Source organism: Pelophylax lessonae (assembly GCF_965119305.1).
Source record: "Pelophylax lessonae genome assembly, chromosome: 3".
NCBI classification, from domain to species: Eukaryota; Metazoa; Chordata; class Amphibia; order Anura; family Ranidae; genus Pelophylax; species Pelophylax lessonae.
The window spans coordinates 86898077-86920520 of record NC_138770.1 but is presented as its reverse complement, the minus strand read 5'-3'; the positions used below and the strand labels follow the sequence as shown (position 1 = coordinate 86920520).

The window sequence follows — 22444 nt, the reverse complement described above, 5'->3', positions numbered from 1 at the left end:
ACAGAAACTTTTATCAGTTGTGGGTGGACTTATAGACTTTTTTCGTTCTCCCGTTCAGGAGTTATTTTTTCCCAAAATGAAAACTGGAAAGTGATGAGAAGATTTACCCTTTCAACATTACGAGATTTCGGGATGGGGAGGAAGACAATTGAAGACAGAATTCTGGAAGAAAGTGACTGTTTGGTGAAAAAAATCAGATCATTCAAAGGTCTTTTATTCTCAAATTCTGGATGACATTTGTGAATGAATGGCACTCTTGTAAAGCACATCTTATGAACATCTATGTTGTTAGTAACAAAGACTTAGGCCAACTTTCATAATGAAAAGATGATACCCACATATAATATATTATCAAATGTATTGGGACGCCGGCCTTTACACGCACATGAACTTTAATGGCATCCTAGTCTTAGTCCGTAGGGTTCAATATTGATTTGGCCCACCCTTTGCAGCTATAACAGCTTCAACTCTTCTGGGAAGGCTGTCCACAAGGTTTAGGAGTGTGTCTATGAAAATTTTTGACCATTCTTCCAGAAGCGCATTTGTCAGGTTAGGTATTGATGGGGACGAGAAGGCTTGCCTCGCATTCTCCACTGTAATTCATCCCAAAGGTGTTTTATCGGGTTGAGTTTAGGACTCTGTGCAGGCCAGTTAAGTTCCTTCACCCCAAACTCGCTCATCCATGTGCTTATGGACCTTGCCTTGTGCACTGGTCCAAGCCGTTTAGTGGAGGGGGAATTACGGTGTGGGGTTGTTTTTCAGTGGTTGGGCTTGGCCCCTTAGTTCCACTGAAGAGAACTCTTAGGGTGTCAGCATACTAAGACATTTTAGACAATTTCATGCTCCCATCTTAGCCACCTGACAAGTCGTGCTCCATTCAGTGCAATTGAACCGTTCTAATTGGAGCAACTCAAGTCGCTCCAACTTAGAAAAAGGTTCCTGTACTACTTTGGGGGTGACTTGCATTGACTTCTATTAGAGAAGTCGTATGCAAGTCATGCTGAAGTCGCGCTGCACGGGACGACTTCAGAGTCGGCCGACTTTGAAGCCGCCCTAGTGTGAACACAGTCTAAAGGTCAGTAGTGGGTAGGGCAGTGTACAGAGGTCAGTAGTATGTAGGGCAGTGTACAGAGAGGTCAGTAGGATGTAGGGCAGTGTACAGAGGTCAGTAGTATGTAGGGCAGTGTATAGAGGTCAGTAGGATGTAGGGCAGTGTACAGAGGTCAGTAGTATGTAGGGCAGTGTACAGAGGTCAGTAGTATGTAGGGCAGTGTATAGAGGTCAGTAGGATGTAGGGCAGTGTACAGAGGTCAGTAGGATGTAGGGCAGTGTACAGAGGTCAGTAGGATGTAGGGTAGTGTACAGAGGTCAGTAGTTGATAGGTTGTTTACAGAGGTCTGTAGTATGTAGAGCAGTGTACAGAGGTCAGTAATATGTAGGGCAATGTACAGAGGTCAGTAGTATGTAGGGCACTGTACAGAGGTCAGTAGTAGGCAGGGCAGTGTACAGAGATCAGTAGAGCAGATGACAAGAGTGAGCAAAAGAGAGACTAGCAAGGCAGAGATCAGGGCGTCTATAGGGCAAATGACAAGGGGTCAGCAGGGCAAAGGACTGGGGGTCAGCAAGACAGTTTAAAGGGGGGGTCATGAAGGCACAGTACAGACCAGTCAGGAGGGTACAGGGGAGTCCGGAGGGCATGGTACAGGTGGTCTGGAGGGCACGGTACAGGGAGGGGGTCTGGAAGGCACAGTGCTGGGGGGTCTGAAGGGCATGCTACAGGGGGGCCCTGGAGGGCATGCTACAGGGGGGTTCTGGAGGGCATTCTACAGGTGGGTTCTGGAGGGCATGCTACAGGAGGGTTCTGGATTGCATGCTACAGGGGGGTTCTGGAGGGCATGCTACAGGGGGGTTCTGGAAGGCACAGAGTAGGGGGTTAGGAGGCTTCGATACAGGGGGGTCTGAAGGGCACAGTTCAGGGGGTCTGGAGGGCACAGTGCAGGGGGTCTAGAGGGCACGATGCAGGGTCTCTGGAGGACATGATACAGGGGGGGGGGGGCCTGGAAGGCACAGCACAGGGGGGTCTGGAGGACACAGCACAGAGGAGTTTGAGGCCTCAATACCGGGGGGTTTGGAGGGCACGGAGCAGGAGGATATGGAGGGTATGGTACAGAGGGGTCTGGAGGGCACAGTGCAGGGGGGTCTGGAGGGCATAGTGCAGGGGGGTCTGGAGGCCACAGTGCAGGGGGGTCTGGAGGGCATGGTACAGGGGGGCCTGGAGGGCAAAGGAGGACATAGTACAGGGGAGTCTGGAGGGCTGCTGTGGCACAGCTACCTGTTCTGGTGCTCTCCTCCACCCGGTCCTCCTCTCTGGTCACATGGTGTTACCCACTTGAATGAACTGGAGAGGGCCAGCAGGGATCAGCGCACTGCACTCAGGGCTACAAGAGCCCAAATTAGCCTACAATGAATCCTAGGCGGAGGCATTCCCCACCCCACAGCCTCACATGAAAGTGGCATGTTGCAGGGTAGGGAATGCCTCTGTCTAGAACTGGCTATGCTTCCCGACTAGAGATCTCAGATAGCAAGATGCTGCTCTGCCAATCAGTGTGGGGGAGGAAGAGGAGGAGCACTTGCAGGTCAGCAGGAAATACCTGTCATCTTTCCGCGGTCAACAGGTAGATTGTGATCGATGGGCTGCTAACCCCTGGTGTACAATATTATTATTGATCACTGTATTAGAGTCACTAGCGAACAGTGGCGGCTGGTGAAGTTTTAAGATGGGGGGGGCGCAAGACCCCGCCCTTCTATTTTGGCCCCTCCCATTTCTCAGAAGCTACACCCCTTATAGACCCCACCCATTTTGTCCCCTGTATTTTGCTTGCGTGAACCAATTCTCCCAATATATCACATATTAAGGGCTCCATCAGTACTAGTATATCCCATAAAAGGGAGCAGGGGCCCTATTATGGGATATACTGTGAGAGACACCCTATTATGGGATACACTGACTGAGAGTGGCACAAACCCCACAGTACAGGCCCCTTGTACAAACCCCACAGTACAGACTCCCTAGCACAAACCCCACAGTACAGACCCCCTAGCACAAACATCACAGTACAGGCTCCCTAGCACAAACCCCACAGTACAGACCCCCTAGCACAAACCCCACAGTACAGACCCCCTAGCACAGACCACACAGTACATGCCCCCTTTCAATGTAGTGACCAGCGTACATGCCCCCTTTTAATGTAGTGACCAGCGTGCATGCCCCCTTTCAATGTAGTGACCAGCGTACATGCCCCCTTTCAATGTAGTGACCAGCGTACATGCCCCCTTTCAATGTAGTGACCAGCGTACATGCCCCCTTTCAATGTAGTGACCAGCGTACATGCCCCCTTTCAATGTAGTGACCAGTATACAGGCCCCCTTTCAATGTAGTGACCAGCGTACATGCCCCCTTTCAATGTAGTGACCAGTATACAGGCCCCCTTTCAATGTAGTGACCAGTATACAGGCCCCCTTTAAATGTAGTGACCAGCGTACATGCCCCCCTTTCAATGTAGTGACCAGCGTACATGCCCCCTTTCAATGTAGTGACCTTTATACAGGCCCCCTTTCAATGCAGTGACAAGCGTACAGGCCCCCTGCAGAGGTATGGCAGTGGGAGAGATGGGATCAGGCAGAGGGATGGTGGTGGGAGAGATGGGATCAGGCGGTGGGAGGGATGAGATCAGGCAGAGGGATGGAGGTGAGAGAGATGGGATCAGGCAGAGGGATGGCGGTGGGAGAGATGGGATCAGGCAGAGGGATGGTGGTGGGAGAGATGGGATCAGGCAAAGGGATGGCGGTGGGAGGGATGAGGGCATGAGGCAGAGAGGGATGGCAGTGGGAGGGATGGTCATGGGATGAGGCATAGCAGAGGGGGATGGCAGTGGAAAGGCTGGATGGTTGGATGATCATGGGATGAGGCAGAGCAGAGGGGGATGGCGGTGGAAAGGCTGGATGGATGGTCATGGGATGAGGCAGAGCAGAGGGATGGCGGTGGAAAGGCTGGATGGATGGATGGTCATGGGATGAGGCAGAGCAGAGGGGGATGGCGGTGGAAAGGCTGGATGGATGGATGGTCATGGGATGAGGCAGAGCAGAGGGGGACGGCGGTGGAAAGGCTGGATGGATGGATGGTCATGGGATGAGGCAGAGCAGAGGGGGATGGCGGTGGAAAGGCTGGATGGATGGATGGTCATGGGATGAGGCAGAGCAGAGGGGGATGGCGGTGGAAAGGCTGGATGGATGGTCATGGGATGAGGCAGAGCAGAGGGGGATGGCGGTGGAAAGGCTGGATGGATGGATGGTCATGGGATGAGGCAGAGCAGAGGGGGATGGCGGTGGAAAGGCTGGATGGATGGATGGTCATGGGATGAGGCAGAGCAGAGGGGGATGGCGGTGGAAAGGCTGGATGGATGGATGGTCATGGGATGAGGCAGAGCAGAGGGAGATGGCGGTGGAAAGGCTGGATGGATGGATGGTCATGGGATGAGGCAGAGCAGAGGGGGATGGTGGTGGAAAGGCTGGATGGATGGATGGTCATGGGATGAGGCAGAGCAGAGGGGGATGGCGGTGGAAAGGCTGGATGGATGGTCATGGGATGAGGCAGAGCAGAGGGGGATGGCGGTGGAAAGGCTGGATGGATGGATGTTCATGGAGGACTGACAGGACAGGAGGACCACGAGGACTCACTTACCGGTGGTGATGTCTTCTCTTCTTCCAGCAGATGACCTCCGCTCCTCGAGCTGCGGCCTGGTGAGGTGACCGGACCGGTCGTCTGGATCAGATACTGGTGGTCTACTCTCCGGTGCCGCCGTCACTCCCGTCCGGTGTCCACCCGACTCCATCGTCCGTCCGGGTCCGGTCCACTGCTGAGAATGACGCACGCGACGGACGCGTCGGATGTCCTGGAGGCTGTGATTGGTCCAGGCTGGAGGCTGGACCAATCACAGCCAGGAATCCACGAAGTGGGGGTTTCCAAGCAATGTGCCTTGCGCCCAGGTTACGCCCCCACGCCCCCCAGAAGGCAGCCAATCGGCGCCTCTTCTGGGTGGTAACCCCACCCCCCCCCTCCACATCGGCCGGCGGCGGCGGCGAACGCAATTTTTTTCTTTTCAAACTTTATTGCTCGTTTTGTAATTTTTTTTTCTTTTTTTAGGGGGGGCGGCGCCCTGGCGCCCCCTATGCACCGGCCGCCACTGCTAGCGAAGTCAGTGTCAGTCAGTGTCCCTCCCAGCCAGTGTCTGTTAGCGCCAGATTGCCTGCCACACTATCGCAGTACCACTAAAATTCGCTGATCACCACCATTACTGGTATAGCGTCTATAGCTGCGTAAATTCCAGTATATATACCGCACTTTGTAGACAGCATAACGTTCACACAAACCAATTAATATATACTTATTGGGATTTTTTTTTTTTTACCAAAGACATGTAGCAAAATACATTTTGGCCTAAATTTATGAAGAGATTTGGTTTTACTGGATATGTTTTATAACAAAAAGTAGAAAATAACTTTTTTGTTCAGAATTTTCGGTCTTTATTCGTTTATATAATAAAAAAAATACAAAATCCAGTGGTGATCAAATACCACCAAAAAAATAACTCTATTTGAGTGAAAAAAAATGATATGCCTATCATTTCGGTACAGTGTTGAATGACCGCCAGTTAAAGTAGCACAGTGCTGAATATCAACAAATGCCCTGGTCATGAAGGGGGTAAAACCTTCTGGGGGTCAAGTGGTTAATAATACTTTTCTTTCCCTCTGTATTGTAGGTGAAGCTTTTGATAATAAAATGATCATAAATGCTGCAGCAGCCAACATAATCGTTTCCATATTGCTGAGCCATCGGTTTGATTATGAAGATCCGACACTTTTGAGTCTTTTGAAAATAGTTAATGAAAATACCCACATCATTGGTAGCCCAGCCGCAATGGTAAGCCAATAAGCCAATAATTGTTGATATTATTGCGGACTATTATGGGCCGATGTAACGGCCCATAATAACCTTTTTGACCACTTCTGAACCGAGCCTTTTTCTGACACTTGTTGTTTACAAGTTAAAATAATTTTTTTCTTGAAATTACTTAGAACCCCCAAACATTATATATATATATATATATATATATATATATATATATATATATATATATATATTTTTTTTTAGCAGAGACCCCAGAGAATAAAATTGAGATTGTTGCAATATTTTTTTATCAAACCCTATTTGCACAGCGGTCTTACAAACACAGTTTTTTTTTGCAAAAAAATTGCTTTTTTTAATTAAAAAATAGAAAACAGTAAAGTTAGCCCAATTTTTTTCTATAATGTGAAAGATAATGTTAGGCCGAGTAAATAGATACCCAACATGTCATGCTTTAAAATTGCCCACGCTCGTGGAATGGTGACAAACATTGGTACTTAAAAATCCCCATAGGCAACACTTTAAAAATTTCTACAGGTTACCAGTTCAGAGTTACGGAGAAGGTCTAGGGCTCAAAATATTGCTCTCACTTTAACCTCCCTGGCGGTATGATTCTTTTGGATTTTAGGTGCTGAAAGCGGTACCATTATTTTGCATGTAATTCTTGTGAATGAGCAGCCCAAACCAACTGTATACATTTATTATATATATTATATATATGTATGTATACATATATTATATATATATATATATATATATATATATATATATATATAATGTATACAGTTGGTTTGGACTGCTCATTCACAAGAATTACGTATATATATATATATATATATATGTATATATATATATATATATATATATATATATATATATATATATATATATATATATATATATATATATATATATATATATATACACGTGTGTATATATATATATATACACGTGTGTATATATATATATATATATATATATATATATATATATATATACACATATACATATATATATATATATATATACATATATTTACATAAAAAGTACAGTAAAACTGCAGGAAAGGGCACTGGGGGGCAATGTAATGTGAATTTTTTTTATTTTGCATTGTATCAGTGTGTTTGGTGTGTTTTACATTTGAATTTGCCGCCGGTTCCACCCCCCGGCGGACGTCACGTCGCCGGAGACGGAAGCCGGGGCTCGCAGACGATCGGGAGGAAGCTCCGCCGCCGCATACCGCCCGCATACTTCACTGGATCCCGGAGAAAAGGTAAGTAAAACCTCTACCAGGATCCAGCGATCTTCCTAGCGCTACCCCGAGTGTGGCTCGGGGTTACCGCTTTTGGCACTAAAATCTAACCCCGAGTCACGCTCAGGAATACGGTTAATGATCGCGGCGATACCTCACATGTGTGGTTAGAACACCGTTTACATATGTGGGCAGGACTTGCATATGCATTCGCTTCTGAGCGCGAGCTAACGGGGACGGGGCGCTTTAATTTTTCTTTCCTATTTATTTTATCTTTTATTTTTATATTTACACTGTTTTTAAAAAAAAATAAAAAAATGCAGGGATGTAAACATCCATTGTAATAGAAAAAAGCATGACAGGACCTCTTTAATGTGAGATCTGGGGTCAAAAGGACCTCACATCTCACATCTACACTAAAGAAGAAAAAAAAAAAAACGGGCTCTTTAAATCTGTTGCTAGGAAGCGACGTATGACGTTGCTCTGGTCCTCCAAGGCCATAGAGTCATCTTTCCCTCACTCGACTTCCTGCCTAGGAGGACAGAAGACCGGATCCTTTTCCCCGCTACTGGCGGGTCTGGCGAGTGGGGAAAATGACCGGGAAGCGGTGGGAGGAGGGGTGCCCTTTCCCACAGTCCATAAGGGTGATCCTGCGGCTAATCCGCCGCTGGGACCACCCTTATGTTAATGCAGACCGCCCGCAGATTTAAAAAATACCAGGGTTATGGCAGCTAACTGCTGCAATAACCCCGGTATTTAACGTCCAAGTACCAACGTAAAACTGTGGTGGGCGGTTTGTAAGTGGTTAGTTATCCTTTATTTTTTATAACATATTTACTATATTAAATCTCACTTTTTTATTGATTTATTACAATATATTGCCTAATGCCCCGTACACACGTGCAGATTGTCGGCCGAAAAGATTCGGCCGCCGAACGATCGGCCGATTTTCGGCTTGTTAGTATGATGCTTCCGACAGCCGACAGCGCACTTTTCGGCCGAACAGAATCTGTCGTGCAGGCATTAAAATTTTTGTTGGCCGTCACCAGAACAGCCGATTGTTCGCCAGTCAGTACAGATTTCGGCCGACAGACAGCAGATTTGCAAGACTGGGCATGCTCAGAAAAGAAAAAAGACACGGAAAGTTAACCATCACATGACATCACTTCTGCAGTCGGCTGTTGTTGGCCGATAAAATTTGTGTGCAGTCTTTTGCAGTTTTCAACAGACAAGACAGCCCTGGACAAAAGACGGCCGATCGTTCGGCCGACGATCGGTACGTGTGTACGGGGCATTAGTTGTGAACTTGGTGTATGATAGGTCTGGGGCAAGTTCTAATAATGTGCACTCTGACTAGGTCATGCTACCAGAATTTGCTGCACCACTATCAAACACTAATCCAATTAATTGGTGTTTATTTACTAAAACTGAAGCGTGAAAAATCTGGTGCAGCTGTGCATGGTAGACAATCAGCTTCCAACTTCAGCTTTTTCAATTAAGCATTAAAAAAACTGGATGCTGATTGGTTTCTGTGCAGAGCTCCAGTACTCCAGTTTTAATAAATCAGCTCCACTGTGTCCCAAGCAATTTTAATCATTCTGTGTTTAAAGAATTTTATTCTATACTAGTTCCACTTTTAAAAATTTTACAGCATCTCTTCAATCTCATGAAATTATGATTTCTAAATAAATCATACCCCTTAAGCAAATTAGCCATTTCGAATTTTGCAAAGGCAGCACTATTTTCATAGGCGTGTGCACAGGGTGTGCCAGGTGTGCCTGGGCACACCCTAATCACCCTGTGTGGCGCAGATTCCCCCTGTTTAAACCCCTGGTATTTTAGCAAAGCCTCCTAACGGCTCCTACAATTGTTATAAAAAAATAATAAAAATAATAAAATTGTAAAATATCATAAAAAATAAAAACTTCTGACATCATCCACTGTCCTGACACCAATCTCTGCCCTATTGTCACCCACCACTGCTCTACTGACACCATCAGTATATATACACATGTATGTGTTTGAGCTTTGAGGTGCACACGCTAATGCAATAGGCTGTGCACACCTATGACTACTTTATCACTCTGCCAACCCTCTCCCTTGCTTGATAATTCTGTGTACAATGGTGTCATAAAGAACAGGAAGATACAGGAAATCCCCCCCATCTACTTCCTGTCTATGTGACATGGGTAAAACGGGACAGGAAATTAGGTGAAATCTCAGCAATGCAGAGGCAGGCATCAATAAAAATCACATTTTCAAGTAAAACAAGGAAAGTTTTGAGTCTCTCCTGCCTGTTTTTGCATGCAGCATGTCCCCCCCTCACTTCTCCTCCAGGTGTCAGATAGAATAGACAATGTTTTATGAGGACACAGGAAAAACAAAGTAAAAAAAAAAAAAAAAACATATGCAATTTTAAAGCATGTCGCGTTTGGTATCTTTTTACTCAGTGTAACAAAATCTGTTATATTTTACAAAACAATTGGGTATTATATTGTATTTTTGCACCTTAAAATTCATGTGTGTTTTTACAAAAATACGTTTGAAAACTGCAAAAATATATAAAATATGTAACACCTATATATAAAAATATGTAACGCCTATCATTTTATCCTCTAGAGCCTCTGCTTAATATATATATATACAGTGGGTACGGAAAGTATTCAGACCCCCTTAAATTTTTCACTCTTTGTTATATTGCAGCCATTTGCTAAAATCATTTCGGTTCATTCTTCTTCCTCATGAATGTACACATAGCACCCCATACTGACAGAAAAACACAGAATTGTTGACATTGTTGCGGATTTATTAAAAAAGAAAAACTGAAATATCACATGGTCCTAAGTATTCAGACCCTTTGCTCAGTATTTAGTAGAAGCCCCCTTTTGATCTAATACAGCCAGGAGTCTTTTTGGGAAAGATGCAACAAGTCTTTCACACCTGGATTTGGGGATCCTCTGCCATTCCTCCTTGCAGATCCTCTCCAGTTCTGTCAGGTTGGATGGTAAACATTGGTGGACAGCCATTTTTAGGTCTCTCCAGAGATGCTCAATTGGGTTTAAGTCAGGGCTCTGGCTGGGCCATTCAAGAACAGTCACGGAGTTGTTGTGAAGCCACTCCTTCGTTATTTTAGCTGTGTGCTTAGGGTCATTGTCTTGTTGGAAGGTAAACCTTCGGCCCAGTCTGAGGTCCAGAGCACTCTGGAGAAGGTTTTTGTCCAGGATATCCCTGTACTTGACCGCATTCATCTTTCCCTCGATTGCAACCAGTCGTCCTGTCCCTGCAGCTGAAAAACACTCCCACAGCATGATGCTGCCATCACCATGCTTCACTGTTGGACTGTATTGGACAGGTGATGAGCAGTGCCTGGTTTTCTCCACACATACCGCTTAGAATTAAGGCCAAAAAGTTCTATTTTGGTCTCATCAGACCAGAGAATCTTATTTCTCACCATCTTGGAGTCCTTCAGGTGTTTTTTAGCAAACTCCATGCGGGCTTTCATGTGTCTTACACTGAGGAGAGGCTTCCGTCGGGCCACTCTGCCATAAAGCCCCGACTGGTGGAGGGCTGCAGTGATGGTTGACTTTCTACAACTTTCTCCCATCTCCTGACTGCATCTCCGGAGCTCAGCCACAGTGATCTTTGGGTTCTTCTTTACCTCTCTCACCAAGGCTCTTCTCCCCCGATAGCTCAGTTTGGCCAGACGGTCAGCTCTAGGAAGGGTTCTGGTCGTCCCAAACGTCTTCCATTTGAGGATTATGGAGGCCACTGTGCTCTTAGGAACCTTAAGTGCAGCAGAAATCTTTTTGTAACCTTGGCCAGATCTGTGCCTTGCCACAATTCTGTCTCTGAGCTCTTCTTCAGGCAGTTCCTTTGACCTCATGATTCTCATTTGCTCTGACATGCATTGTGATCTGGAAGGTCTTATATAGACAGGTGTGTGGCTTTCCTAATCAAGTCCAATCAGTATAATCAAACACAGCTGGACTCAAATGAAGGTGTAGAACCATCTCAAGGATGATCAGAAGAAATGGAAAGCACCTGAGTTAAATATATGAGTGTCACAGCAAAGGGTCTGAATACTTAGGACCATGTGATATTTCAGTTTTTCTTTTTTAATAAATCTGCAACAATGTCAACAATTCTGTGTTTTTCTGTCAGTATGGGGTGCTATGTGTACATTCATGAGGAAGAAGAATGAACTTAAATGATTTTAGCAAATGGCTGCAATATAACAAAGAGTGAAAAATTTAAGGGGGGTCTGAATACTTTCCGTACCCACTGTATATATATATATATATATATATATATATATATATATATATGTATATATATACACACACTATATTACCAAAAGTATTGGGGCGCCTGCCTTTACAGGCACATGAACTTTAATGGCATTCCAGTCTTAGTCCATAGGGTTCAATATTGAGTTGGCCCACCCTTTGCAGCTATAACAGCTTCAACTCTTCTGGGAAGGCTGTCCACAAGGTTTAGGAGTGCATCTATGGGAATGCTTGACCATTCTTCCAGAAGCGCATTTGGTCAGGTCAGGTATAATGTTGGACGAGAAGAGAAGGCCTGGCTCTCAGTCTCCTCTCTAATTCATCCCAAATGTCTTCTATTGGGTTGAGGTCAGGACTCTGTGCAGGCCAGTCAAGTTCCTCCACCCAAAACTCACTCATCCATGTCTTTATGGACCTTGCTTTGTGCACTGATCCAAATCATTTAGTGGAGGGAGTATTATGGTGTGGGGTTGTTCTTTAGGGGTTGGGCTTGGCCCCTTAATTCCAATGAAGGGAACTCTTAAGGCATCAGCATACCAAGACATTTTGGAAAATTTCATACTCCCAACTTTGTGGGAACAGTTTGGGGATGGCCCTTTTTGTTCCAACATGACTGCGCACCAGTGCACAAACAAGGTCCATAAAGGACATGGATGAGCGAGTTAGGGGCGGAGGAACTTGACTGGTCTGCACAGAGTCCTGATCTCAACCCGACAGAACACCTTTTGGATGAATTAGAGTGCAGACTGCAAGCCAGGCTTTCTCTCCAACTCAAGGGTTTTCATAGATGGGACCAGATAAACATAGTTAGAGCACCAACATCCCCATTAATCATGAAATGATAAAGTATGAGGGCTGTGGGACTTTGAGACCCCATTCACACTGGGGCGACCTGTCAGGCGACCTGGTCGCCTGACAGGTCGCTGTAGGTCACCTGCCATAGAGTAGCTGTGGACCCAATCTAATAGGAGCGACACAAGTCCCTCCGACTTAGAAAAAGGGTCCGGAGCTTCTTTGGGGCGACCTGGAGCGACCTGCATTGACTTCAATGATATGAAGTTCCACCTTAATGGGTCTCCCACAGGGGGGGATATATGGCCAATGGTGTAAAAGTTAAGCACATATCACATAATGACTCAACCTAATAGACAGACACATCCTCTTGAATCCTCCAGGAACTTTGGCTTTTCTAGGACAAAGTAAATATTCGGCCCCTCAGTACTCAGTACTTTCTCTCCTACATCAGTGCCTGACTTCACAAATGCCCTTCTGGAAGAATGGTCAAACATTCCCATAGACACACTCCTAAACCTTGTGGACAGCCTTCCCAGAAGAGTTGAAGCTGTTATAGCTGCAAAGGGTGGGCCAACTCAATATTGAACCCTATGGACTAAGACTGGGATGCCATTAACCACTTAAGCCCCGGAAGATTTTACCCCCTTCCTGACCAGGGCCTATTTTGCTATTCGGCGCTGCGTAACTTTAACGGACAATTGCGCGGTTGTGTGACGCTGTACCTAAACAAATTTGATGTCCTTTTTTTCTCACAAACAGAGCTTTCTTTTGGTGGTATTTTATCACCTGTGCGATTTTTTGATCATGCGCTATAAACAAAAAAAAAGCGTAAAGTTTGCAAAAATAACAATATTTTTCAAAATTTTTTATATGAAATCCCCCCCCGCCCCCCCAAAAAAATGTAAAAATCAAAATTTTTTAACATTTTAGGCCAATTTGTTTTATGCTACATATTTTTGGTTAAAAAAAATCGCAAAAAGCGTATTTTGATTGGTTTGCGCAAAAGTTATTGCGTTTACTAACTAAGGGAAAGATTTTTGTCATTTTTGTTGTTTTTTGTTTTTTAACGCGTAATGGCGGCGATCTGCATTTTTTTTTGCAGGACTGCGACATTGCGGCGGACAGATCGGACCCTTGACTGACATTTTTGACACTTTTGGGGTTACCAGTGACATTACTACAGTAATCAGTGCTATACATATGCACTGTTACTGTAAAAATGACACTGGCAGTGAAGGGGTTAACTTTTTTTTAGAGGGAGGGGTTAAGTGTGTCCCTAGAAGCGTGATTCTAACTGTGATTGGATGTGGCATGAGGTGTAGGAACAGAGATCAACGGTCCTACATAGCAGAACCGTATGATTACTATTCTTACACAGGGGAGAATGACAGCCGCCTGCCTTTCTCCCGGTGTAACGGACGATCGTGAGTGCTCGGTGGACATCGGGTCCGCCGGGCACACGCGGGGGGGGTCATGAGCGAGCGGGAGCGCGCATCCGGCGGCACGCGCTCGCTCCCCAGAGCCTCACAGGCTAGCGACGTAGACCTATGTCGCTTTGCCTGTGAGGGCTGACTGCCGACGTAAATCGTCGTTAGGCAGTCGGCAAGCGGTTAAAGTTCATGTGAGTGAAAAGGCAGGCGCCCCAATACTTCAGGTAATATAGTGTATATAATGTTTTGGGGTTCTGAGTAGTTTTTTAACAACAAAAAAAAAAAAATGCTGATTTTTTACGTGTAGGAAGGGAATGTCAGAATTGGCCCGGACTGGAACTGATTATTAATATACAGCAATAAAAGTCACATAATCCTTTGTTTAGTGCAGGCAGTTTGACGTGTGTTAGTAATTACACATTCATGCTTAAATGCCTAAATATACAGTATGTTATTGTTTCTAAGTTGCTTTTATTTTTTGGGGCAGTTGTATAATGCATTTCCATCACTGATCCGCTGGTTGCCTGGAACACACAAAACGGTCACGAAAAACGTGGATATAATGCATAAATTTGTTAGGGAAACCTTTACAACCCAAAGGAAACAACTGGACGTCAATGACCAGAGGAACCTTGTCGATGCATTCCTGGTGAAACAGCAAGAGGTAAGGCAATAGATTCAGAAAAGAGAAGAAGCCACTAATACAAAGATATTACACCAATATTGCTGAATAAAATAATTACTTAATACTTTAGTTTACTAAGGTAAACTTCATATTTGTCAGAAAATGTATAATAATATATAACTGCTACACGGGCCCTTTTGGAAGCTGGAGTTGGGATGGGTTAATATCAGATACATTTATAGAAATAACAATGGCCACATAGCCTCTATCACAAAGTTTACAAAACTCAATTTTTCAGGAGAAGCCCAGTCATGAGTTATTTTTCACCAATGAAAACCTAACAGCACTTGTAACCGATCTCTTTTCTGCTGGGATGGAGACAACCTCGACCACGCTTCGCTGGGGAATTCTGTTGATGATAATTTACCCAGACATCCAAAGTAAGAGAGAAGCAAAATCTTGTACAGTCTTCATAAATGACCATGCAGCTGTGTTTTTGTTCTAACACCTATCTAAAAATAATGTTGATTACTGTATTATACCGTTGTTATATTCCCCATGCTTGGACCATATTTATGATGGTAATTTCCTATAGTGACTTATACCTACTAACAGATGCAGCGTCAGATATTGGAGTTAGCCTCCATTAGCTGAACTAAAGCTGAGAAGTTTATTACAGAACAAACCAATCAGAGACTGCATCATTTTGGAAAGGTTTCTATTTGCCCAAATCTTTAACCGCTTGCCGACTGCTCACAGTATATTTACTGCGGCAGTCAGCCCCTGCCAGGCAGAGTGACGTAGGTCTACGTCGCTCGCCTGTGAGGCTCTGGGGAGCGAGCGCGCGCCCGCGGAGGCGCGCTCCCGCTCCCGCGCGGTCACGGACCCCCCCCGCGCGTGTGACCAGCGGACCCGATGTCCGCCAGTCACTCGGCGATCGGCGGGGGAGAGGGAGAATGTCAGGCAGCTTGTGTAAACAAGCCACCTGTCATTCTCCTCGGTGTAAAAACACTGATCACATGGATCTACTACGTAGATCCGTTGATCAGTGTCCTTACAGCTCAAGCCACAGCCAATCACAGTAGAAAGCACGCCCCTAGGGACACACACAGCCCCTCCCTCCCAAATAAAGTTAACCCCTTCACTACCAGTGTATTTTTACAGTAACAGTGCATATATATAGCACTGATTACTGTAGAAATGTCACTGGTAACCCCAAAAGTGTCAAAAATGTCAGTCAAGGGTCCGATCTGTCCGCCCCAATGTCGCAGTACCGCAAAAAAAATCGCAGATCGCCGCCATTACACGTTAAAAAAAAAAACACCAAAAATGACAGAAATCTTTCTCTTTGTTAGTAAACGCGCAAACCAATCAAAATACGCTTTTTGCGATTTTTTTTTACCAAACATAGGTAGCATAAAACAAATTGGCCGAAAATTTTAAAAAATTTTGATTTTTACATTTTTTTTGGGGAATTTCATATAAAAAAATGTGAAAAATATTGTTATTTTTGCAAAATGTACGCTCTTTTTTTGTTTATAGCGCAAAAAGTAAAAATCGCATGGGTGATCAAATACCACCAAAAGAAAGCTCTGTTTGTGGGGAAAAAAAGGACGCCAAATTCGTTTAGATACAGCGTCGCACGACCGCGCAATTGTCTGTTAAAATCACGCAGTGCCGAATCGCAAAATACCCCCTGGTCGTTTAGCAGGAAAATCCTCCGGGGCTTAAGTGGTTAAATGACCTAGCAGTCGGTTTTTGAGATGTCTGGAGGTACAGATTTTCATTGATACAAGTTGAATCAGCTAATCTCATTGAAATGAGAAGGACCACAGCTTTCAATAAGATAGGCAAAAACTATCATTATCCATACATGGATTCAGGAATCTCCATTGACGGCTGTTGTGTTTAGCAGCCATGGCATCTGCAGTTGCCTGAATAGAGTAGTGCTTCTGAACAGTGATTGTTTACCCAAGCGTTTTAAGGCCACCCACAGCTTGCAGGGCCAATTGCAACCGATTTCAATCCAAATGTCACTTTTGCTGTAGTACAGTGGTGATCGAAAGTTTGGGCACGCCAGGTAAAAATTTGTATTAATGTGCATAAAGAAGCCAAGGAAAGATGGAAAACTCTCCATAAGGCATCAAATTACAGATTAGACATTCTTATAATATGTCAACAAAAGTTAGATTTTATTTCCGTCATTTACACTTTCAAAATCACAGAAAACAAAAAAAATGGTGTCTGCAAAAGTTTGGGCACCCTGCAGAATTTATAGCATGCACTGCCCCCTTTGCAAGGCTGAGACCTGCCAGTGTCATGGATTGTTCTCAATCATCGTCTGGGAAGACCAGGTGATGTCAATCTCAAAGGTTTTAAATGCCCAGACTCATCTGACCTTGCCCCAACAATCAGTACCATGGGATCTTCTAAGCAGTTGTCTAGAAAACTGAAACTGAAAATAGTTGACGCTTACAAAGCTGGAGAAGGCAATAAGAAGATAGCAAAGCGTTTTCAGATGTCAATATCCTCTGTTCGGAATGTAATTAAGAAATGGCAGTCATCAGGAACAGTGGAAGTTAAAGCAAGATCTGGAAGACCAAGAAAAATATCAGACAGAACAGCTCGCAGGATTGTGAGAAAAACAATTCAAAACCCACGTTTGACTGCACGATCCCTCCAGAAAGATCTGGCAGACACTGGAGTTGTGGTACATTATTCCACTATAAAGAGATACTTGTACAAATATGGTCTTCATGGAAGAGTCATCAGAAGAAAACCTCTCCTACGTCCTCACCACAAAAATCAGCGTTTGAACTTTGCAAATGAACATATAGACAAGCCTGATGCATTTTGGAAACAAGTTCTGTGGACCGATGAGGTTAAAATTTAACTTTTTGGCCGGAATGAGCAAAGGTACGTTTGGAGAAGAAGGGGCACAGAATTTAATGAAAAGAACCTCTGTCCAACTGTTAAGCATGGGGGTGGATCAATCATACTTTGGGGTTGTATTGCAGCCAGTGGCACAGGGAACATCTCACGAGTAGAAGGAAAAATGGATTCAATAAAATTTCAGCAAATTTTGGATGGTAACTTGATGCCATCTGTGAAAAAGCTGAAATTAAATAGAGGATGGCTTCTACAAATGGATAATGATCCTAAACACCTTATATGAGCATGTGGTGATCGTCAGGATTGTGTTCTCACTTATGGTGTTGGAATCCTCTTGCATTCATTTCTGCACTTCAGCATCTGGCTTCACGGACTTTATGGACTTTGTTTAGTCTATGCTTTTTCTTCCACTTATTTGTCATTGTGGCGCTGTACTTTATTACATACACATACACCTCGAAATCCACGGGGGATTACATCAAGAGGCGTAAACTGAAGGTTTTGCCATGACCTTCACAATCTCCTGACCTCAACATAACTGAAAATCTATGGATAGACCTTAAAAGAGCAGTGCGTGACAGACAGCCCAGAAATCTCAAAGAACTGGAAGACTTTTGTAAGGAAGAATTGGCAAAGCTACCTCAAACAAGAATTGAAGACTCTTGGCTGGATATAAAAAGCGTTTACAAGCTGTGATACTTGCCAAAGGGGGCAGTACAAGATATTAACTCAGCCGGGTGCCCAAACTTTTGCAGACGCCATTTTTTTGTTTTCTGTAATTTTGAAAGTGTAAATGATGGAAATAAAATCTAACTTTAAGAATGTCTAATCTGTAATTTGATGCATTTTGGAGATTTTTCCATCTTTCCTTGGCTTCTTTATGCACATTAATACAAATTTGTACCTGGGGTGCCCAAACTTTCGATCACCACTGCACATCCTACAGGTGTGCTACTTCATATGCAAGATGGTATGCCCTAAGCATATTATTTTTTATTTTTATTTTTATTATTGCATTTTAATTCCTACTAAAAGACCTGTTCCCTAATGAATGGCATTTTTTATTTTTTGGACTTGATAAAACACAGTAGATCAAAGCCAGCAGATGACATGGCTCCCCAAATCATCACAGACTGTGGAAAATTTAGCATTTCATTTGGAAATCAAGGTCCCAGAGTCTGGAGGAAGAGTGGAGAGGCACATTATCGAAGTTGCATGAGGTGCAGTGTGAAGTTTCCACAGTCAGTGATGATTTGGGGAGTCATGTCATCTACTGGTGTTGGTCCTCTGTGTTTTATCAAGTCCAAAGTCAGTGCAGCCCTCTACTAGGTAATTCTAAAGCACTTCATGCTTCCCTGTGCTGACCAGATTTATGGAGATGCTGATTTCATTTCCCAGCAGGACTTGGCACCTACCCATACTACCAAAAGTACCAATAACTGGTTTAATGATCATGGTATCACTGTGCTTGATTGGCAAGCAAACTTGCTTTATCTAAACTCCATAGAGAATCTGTGGGGTATTGTCAAGAGGAAGATAAGAGACACCAGACTCAATAATGCAGACGAGCTGAAGGCCGCTATCAAAGAAACCTGGGCTTCTATAACACCTCAGCAGTGCCACAGGCTGATCGCCTCCATGCCATATTGATGGAGTTATTCATGCAAAAGCAGCCCTGACCAAGTATTGAGTGCATACTATACCGTACATGGAATGCTTTTCAGTAAGCCAATATTTCTGTATTATTTTTTATTTTATTTTTATTGGTCTTATGTAATATTCTAATTTTCTGAGATACTGAATTTTGGGTTGTCACTAGCTGTAAGCTATAATCATCAAAATTGAAAGAAAGAAATGCTTGAAATATATCACTTTGTGTGTAACAAATCTATACAAAATACATGAGTTTCACTTTTTGAATTGAATTACTGAAATATAAACTTTTTGATGATATTCTAATTTTATGGGATGCACCTGTATATACAGTATCTCACAGAAGTGAGTACACCCCTCACATTTTTGTAAACGTTTTATTATATCTTTTCATGTGACAACACTGAAGACATGACAGTGAGTGTACAGCTTGTATAACAGTGTAAATTTGCTGTCCTCTCAAAATAACTCAACACACAGCCATTAATGTCTAAACCACTGGCAACAAAAGTGAGTACACCCCTAAGTAAAATTGTAAAAATTGGCCCCAAAGTGTCAATATTTTGTGTGGCCACCATTTTTTTTCCAGCACTGCCTTAACCATCTGGGGCATGGAGTTCACAAGAGCTTCAAGGGTTGCCACTGTAGTCCTCTTCCACTCCTCCATGATGATATCACGGAGCTGGTGGGTGTTAGAGACCTTGCGCTTCTCCACCTTCCATTTGAGGATGCCCCACAGATGCTCAATAGGGTTTAGATCTAGAGACATGCTTGGCCAGTCCATCACCTTTACCCTCAGCTTCTTTAGCAAGGCAGTGGCCGTCTTGGAGGTGTGTTTGGGGTCCTTATCATGTTGGAATACTGCCCTGCAGCCCAGTCTCTGAATGGAGGGGATCATGCTCTGCTTCAGTATGTCACAGTACATGTTGGCATTCATGGTTCCCTCAATGAACTGTAGCTCCCCAGTGCCGGCAGCACTATGCCGCCCAGGACCATGACACTCCCACCACCATGTTTGACTGTAGGCAAGACACACACTTGTCTTTGTACTCCTCACCTGGTTGCCGCTCCACACGCTTGACACCATCTGAACCAAATAAGTTTATCTTGGTCTCATCAGACCACAGGACATGGTTCCAGTAATCCATGTCCTTAGTCTGCTTGTCTTTAGCAACCTGTTTGCAGGCTTTCTTGTGCATCATCTTTAGAAGAGGCTTCCTTCTGGGATGACAGCCATGCAGACCAATGTGATGCAATGTGTGGCATATGGTCTGAGCACTAACAGGCTGACCCCCCATCCCTATTCAACCTCTGCAGCAATGCTAGCAGCACTAATACGTGTATTTCCCAAAGAAATCCTCTGGATATGACGCTGAGAACATGCACTTAACTTCTTTGGTCGACTGTGGCAACCTTTTCCTGAGTGGAACCTGTCCTGTTAAACTGCAGGATGGTCTTGGCCACCGTGCTGCAGCTTAGTTTCAGGGTCTTGGCAATCTTCTTATAGCCTAGGCCATCTTTATGTAGAGCAACAATTATTTTTTTCAGATCCTCAGAAAGTTCTTTACCATGAGGTGCCATGTTGAACTTCCAGTGACCAGTATGAGAGAGTGAGAGCGATAACACCAAATTTAACACACCTGTTCCCTATTCACACCCGAGACCTTGTAACACTAACGATTCATATGACATTGGGGAGGGAAAATGGCTAATTGGGCCCAATTTGGACATTTTCACTTAGGGGTGTACTCACTTTTGTTGCCAGCAGTTTAGACATTAATGGCTGTGTGTTGAGTTATTTTGAGGGAACAGCAAATTTACACCGTTATACAAGCTGTACACTCACTACTTTACATTGTAGCAAAGTGTCATTTCTTCAGTGTTGTCACATGAAAATATATAATAAAATATTTACAAAAATGTGAAAGGTATACTCACTTTAATGAGATGCTGTATATATATATATATATATATATATATATATATATATATATATATATAATATACTGATTTTTTTTTTTTTTTTAATCAGGGAAAGTTCAATGTGAGATTGAAAAAGTGATTGGATCATCTGCGCCACATGCTGGTCACCGTAAGGACATGCCATACACAGATGCTGTTATTCACGAAATTCAAAGATTCGGAAATATTGGTCCAACCAATATCCCACATGCTACTACTAAAGATGTCAATTTCAGGGGTTACTTTCTTCCAAAAGTAAGCAGAAAATATTTTATGCCCCATTATTTAATTCTTCACAGGAAATGTTATAAAGATACTGCTAGCTTTGAGCCGGGATCTCTGGGGCTGTATACATGCATCAAATATGTAGGTTGGAACTAGAAGTATGATGTGAGGAATGATGACTAGAGGATGGTGGACTGTACTAGACAAATGGTATGCCTGGTATGTGGGTTGGTTTACCTAAAGTGGAACTTTAGTCAAAAAATTAAAGTGGATGTAAACCACATTCATGAAATCTGACCTGGGCACAAATATCAGTAATGTTTACCTATCTCTCTCCAAAGCCCTAAGTCCCATGTCTTTCTGCTGCTCCATTCCTCTGGTATCAGCATGATAACTTCTGAAAAGTTCTCTGACACAGGAGATAAAAGCAGCTGAACATTTGTATTGGGGTGAGAACATAGAGATAGATTAGCAGAGAGCTTGTCTATTCACAGCACAGCTCTGCAAGTGTCTTTGTTTCTCTACCTATGTGGGGGGGGGGGTGGATGTGTGCCTTTCCTCCAATCAGCTCACACACAGTGGTATGCCTAGACTCCCCTCCCACTGCTGAAACAGGAAGAAAAATTTGTAACATGATGTGCCCTTTCTAAAGAGTTTAGAAAGCTGAATACAGTAGATATATATGTAAAGCTTATGTAGGGAGTTTTGTCTCATCTCTGTGTATCATCTGAGGCTGTTCACTTCACTGGGTATATGTGATGGTTTACATCCACTTTAAGTCCTGCTAGATGACTTCAGGCTGACCCCTTTTCAAAGTATAACTATCTAAAATATTAAAAATAAGTGCCTATAATGTTTAAAATCCAGGAATACACTGTCTCACCCTGCTCTGCACATGCTCAGTTGCTCTCTATTTTTAGGGACCCTGGCAAATTTGTAGAGGCCAATCTTCTGACAGCCAAAAGATTTACTGCTGTTCAGGTGCTCTGGGCTTCAGCAAAATGGCAACCTCTGGCAAGAAGAAACAGGAGCAAAGCTGAAGGCAATTTGCAGCACACACTAATTCTGGTAGCATAATTATTAATCTGGAATGTATGTACCTTGCTAAAGAACATTATTTTTATCAAGAGTGAAGGAGCTCCACGGAGGTAGTGCATTAAAGCGGCCTCCACAGCCACACGGGACGTGATCCAAACCCCTGAGCCTTAGCACTCACCCCGCGTACTGCCACCAGCATGACCAAGAGAATGAATATCAGCTCAGGGCCACAGAAATTAACAGATTTCTATCCGTCTTCCTCTGTCCACGACCGTCAAAGATGTCGCCGGCGCCCATGCTCCAGCCGGCATCGACCCAACA

General features: G+C 43.9%; 1 protein-coding gene across 1 annotated transcript in view; it reads left to right on the top strand.

Annotated features, from left to right (window-relative positions):
* Positions 1-22444, top strand: part of LOC309550373 (cytochrome P450 2K1-like) — a gene marked incomplete at its 3' end in the record, with an annotated part of 115940 nt that overhangs the window by 23345 nt on the left and 70151 nt on the right. The window contains exons 4-8 of the mRNA XM_082250768.1: positions 59-208; positions 5820-5980; positions 14216-14392; positions 14652-14793; positions 20931-21115. Coding sequence (XP_082106894.1) covers positions 59-208; positions 5820-5980; positions 14216-14392; positions 14652-14793; positions 20931-21115 — 815 coding nt within the window. The remainder of the gene's footprint in view (positions 1-58; positions 209-5819; positions 5981-14215; positions 14393-14651; positions 14794-20930; positions 21116-22444) is intronic.